This window comes from Colobus angolensis, unplaced genomic scaffold, assembly GCF_000951035.1.
Source record: "Colobus angolensis palliatus isolate OR3802 unplaced genomic scaffold, Cang.pa_1.0 Scaffold21, whole genome shotgun sequence".
NCBI classification, from domain to species: Eukaryota; Metazoa; Chordata; class Mammalia; order Primates; family Cercopithecidae; genus Colobus; species Colobus angolensis.
In genome coordinates this window covers 7,615,935-7,619,930 of record NW_012115266.1, presented here as the reverse complement: position 1 = coordinate 7,619,930, position 3,996 = coordinate 7,615,935, and the positions used below count along the sequence as shown (strand labels likewise).

Here is a 3,996-nt window from a genome sequence, read left to right as displayed (position 1 = left end):
GCACATGTCAGTCATCTATGCTTCTGTATCACTGCAGGAGGGTAAAGTAAGCAAGGCACATGTCAGTCATCTATGCTTCTGTATCACTGCGGGAGAGTAAAGGCAAACCCAAGGCTAAAGGACTCACAGGCTGGTAGCTGTGTGTGAACAGATACAAGAATGACTTAGAGAAGGCTGTAAGGTTTTTTAATCCAAGACCAAAGTAAGGAAGAAATCTTATCAAAGTAGCTTTCACTCCAGACTGCCACTTAAGGGGATAGCCCAGAATAGTTCCCTCAGGTCCAGTTATGCCCACCCTCAACAAATACAACTGCCACCCATCGGACAGTGTGCATGGATGTTAGGTTGTGGGTACACGTTTTCCCCAAATCTCTGGAACGTGATGGCCTTACGAGAGATCCATATAACGCAGCCATGCCGTTTCCTCCTTCATAGTAGGTGGGGCATGAGGAGGAGGCAGGGGGAGGGGGGCTTCACTGAGCAGAAAGGAATGGCTGTGCTTTGGGGCCAAGGAGACGCTGTCCTGCTGTAGCTGCTCTGTGAAAGGTCAGGCCTGCCCCTCTGAGGCTTCCTTTATCCTCCTAAATTCTGGGGCATCTACATGATGCTTTCTAGTCCACCTTTGCATCCGCGGATCATGGCTACTAACGTGACCTTTGTCTGTACTTGAGCACCCTTCGCGATTTAACTTTTATGTAGTGTCCGACTTCTAATATGGATTTGAATTTCTTGACTGTTACTGCTCAGAACAATCACCCTTTTTGAGCAGGAGCTGGAGGTTATGCCGACAATGACATCGGAGCCATCTCAACCACAGGGCATGGGGAAAGCATCCTGAAGGTGAACCTGGCCAGACTCACCCTGTTCCACATAGAACAAGGTACACAGACCACAGGACAAGTAACATAATTTGTGAAGATAAGTGCATAGAAGGTATTTGATAAGTAAGCGAATGGAGAAGTGTAGGAAACCCTTTCCTGTTGGCTACAGTGTTGCTTTCAGGTCCTTGACACCTTGTTTCGACTTTCCGCCTTCCCTTAGGTCTGGAATGGGAGAGCGTTGAGTACTGTCACCTTCCCCATCTCAGGAGAAGGGGGCAGTAGGGAGACACTGAGCCTGGGTGTGGGAGGGAAGATGCCTCCGCTTGGGCTAATGCTAGGGCTCTGTCTCAGGGCAAGGAGGTGAGGACCCTCCTTTTTAAGCGTTCAGGTGTTCATTTACCAAAAATCCTTGCCAGGGCATGTCAAATGGCAAGTGATTTTCCCGCGAGATTCCTTTCAGTAACGTGTGTTGTTTCTCAACCCTTCCTTGTTTTCAGGAAAGACGGTAGAAGAGGCTGCGGACCTATCGTTGGGTTATATGAAGTCAAGGGTTAAAGGTTTAGGTGGCCTCATCGTGGTTAGCAAAACAGGAGACTGGGTGGCAAAGTGGACCTCCACCTCCATGCCCTGGGCAGCCGCCAAGGACGGCAAGCTGCACTTCGGAATTGATCCTGACGATACTGCTATCACAGACCTGCCCTAAGCCCCTGGAAGATTGCATTCCAGATGCTAGCTGAGAGGTCACGTACAGTCTCCTCATGAGACGTAGCCTAATCAATTAGATCTAGAATTGGAAACATTGTCCCATCTGTCACTTGTTTTGTTGCCTTAATAAGCATCTGAATGATCTGAATGTTTGGTTGAGGGGCGGGTTCTGAAGCGATGAGAGAAATGCCCGTTTTAGGAGGATTGCTTGAGCCTGGGAGGTCAAAGCTGAGGTGAGCCGTGATTACTCCACTGCACTCCAGCCTGGGCAACAGAGCGAGACCCTGTATCAAAAAAAAAGGAAAAAAAGCATCATGATCCTGACACCACAGATGTGGGAGACCCACAGCATGCAGACACTGTGGGCTGAAAGGTGGGAAGGGATGGGGGCGTTTGAAAGTGAGACAGCAGCAGCAGAAGCACTGGTGGACCAAGTCCAGGTGACCCTCAGAATGTTGCACAGGAGCATCAGGGGGAAGAACCAGAATCCTTTAAGGGAAATGTTCTTCATGTACAAGAGAGTAAAGGGATTTTTCTAAGAAGGTTCAGCTCTTCTGACTTACCTGGACATTTCTAGATACTTCCAAAGGACCCTGTGGGAACCCATAGCTCCCTAACCTGGAGATGGGAGGTCGTAATGGAGATGCTGTGGGATTTCTTGAAGTTTTTTGGGTTCACAGAGAAGCCCCCTCACTTGGTGTTCTCCCACGAGCCAGCCTCCACCTGCCAAAGACATTCTGGTCCTCGTATAGTGAGGAGTGGGGCTCACGGCCTCTCCAACAACAGAGAGGAGCTGTCTGCTGTAGAGCTGACCCCATGACTTCCTGAGTCCGCACCCTGTCCTGTGCTTTGAGATTCGTCCCACCTCCCCATCCCCACCAGCTGGATCGGGCGCTGTGCAGTGTGGTCAGCGTGGTGAAGAAAGTCATTTCTTTGGTGGACAATATTCTCCTTTATCTCTCATTACACTGGAAATGTTACTTCTGCTGTATCATCCGTGCTCAATGTTTTAGTCTGTCAGGGCTCACCTCGCTGGAAAGAATTTGCTTGACATTCCATGTGCCGTTAATAAAATCTATTTTGAAAGAATAGGGGTGTGGTTGGGAGTCACTGTTGACAAAGACCAGAATGTACACGAGCTCTCCCCTTGGTCTCAGTTCCGACAGGTGTACCACAGAGACCTGGAGCCGAGGATGGTGTGGGGGCTGCTGTGTGCCACCTTGTGGAGTACTCGTGAGTTTTCCAGAAGAACTGAACTTTTTCTGAGTGGGTCAAGGAAGAAGTCAAACCATGATAGGGTTTATGGCTCAGTCTTCCGGCAGTTTACCAGCATCCATCCCAGGCGGAGGCGCACAGTAGAAACCTCCACGTGCAACAACTCCCCCTTTAGAAACAAGTGTTTCATTAGGAGATGCATTAGTTGAGGATGGCCACAACACGATTCCACAGACTAAGTGGCTTAGCCAACAGAAATGTATTAATATTTTCTCAGCTCTGGAGGCTGAAAGTCCAAGATCAAGGTGTCAGCCGCGTTGGTTTCTCCCGAGGCCTCTCTCCATGGCTTGTATGACAGCTGGCCATCTTCTCGCTGTGTCCCCACGTGGTCTTCCCTTGGCATGCACAGCCCTGCCGTCTGTCTCTATATGTCCTAATCCCCTCTTCCCATGAGGACACCCGTCGTGTTAGATTAAGGTCCACCCTAATGACCTCATTTAACCTTCATCACCTCTTTAAAGGCTCTGTCTCCAAGTACACTCACATGCTGAGGTGCTGGGGGTCAGGGCTTTCAGCATGTGAATTTGGGAGAGGACAGAATTCAGCCCATAACAGGAGGCAAAACAGAATCATGTTGGGGTTTGGAAAGGGGAGACCCTTTGGAGAAGACAACAATTGCAAAGTAGATAGAAAAAAGGAAGGAGGGGCCGGGCGTAGTGGCTCACACCTGTAATCCCAGCACTTTGGGAGGCTGAGGCAGGTGGATCATGAGGTCAGGAGATCGAGACCATCCTGACTAACACGGTGAAACCCCGTCTCTACTAAAAATACAAAAATAAAAAAAATTAGCCGGGCGTAGTGGCAGGCGCCCGTAGTCCCAGCTACTCAGGAGGCTGAGGCAGGAGAATGGCATGAACCCGGGGGGCAGAGTTTGCAGTGAGCCGAGATCTCACCACCGCACTCCAGCCTGGGTGACAGAGCCAGACTCCGTCTCAAAAAAAAAAAAAAAAAAAAGGAAAAAAGAAACAAGGAAGGAGGGAGCTGGGGGATAGGGAGGCCAGTTGAAAGATCTGGTTTTGAGCTTGTCTCATCAGTTCTCCAGTTCACAAGGAAATTGACTCTAGTTACTAAAGACTACTATAGGCTCAGCGTGTGGCCACTTGGCCTCTTTGGCTGGGCAGCCCAGGTACTGGGGTCCGTACGGGGTCGTCAGCCCCTTTGTGCAAAGCCAAAGTGTGTATTTTTGCCCTCAGAC

The 3,996-nt window shown here is 49.8% G+C and overlaps 1 protein-coding gene across 2 annotated transcripts in view; it reads left to right on the top strand.

Annotated features, from left to right (window-relative positions):
- ASRGL1 (asparaginase like 1) overlaps positions 1–2,617 on the top strand; it is a 52,739-nt gene extending 50,122 nt beyond the window's left edge. For both annotated transcript variants that reach the window (XM_011942704.1, XM_011942703.1), the window contains 2 exons: positions 770–880; positions 1,319–2,617. In XM_011942704.1, the coding sequence (XP_011798094.1) occupies positions 770–880; positions 1,319–1,524 (317 nt within the window). In that variant the 3' untranslated portion in view covers positions 1,525–2,617. The remainder of the gene's footprint in view (positions 1–769; positions 881–1,318) is intronic.
- Positions 2,618–3,996: the final 1,379 nt, after the last annotated feature.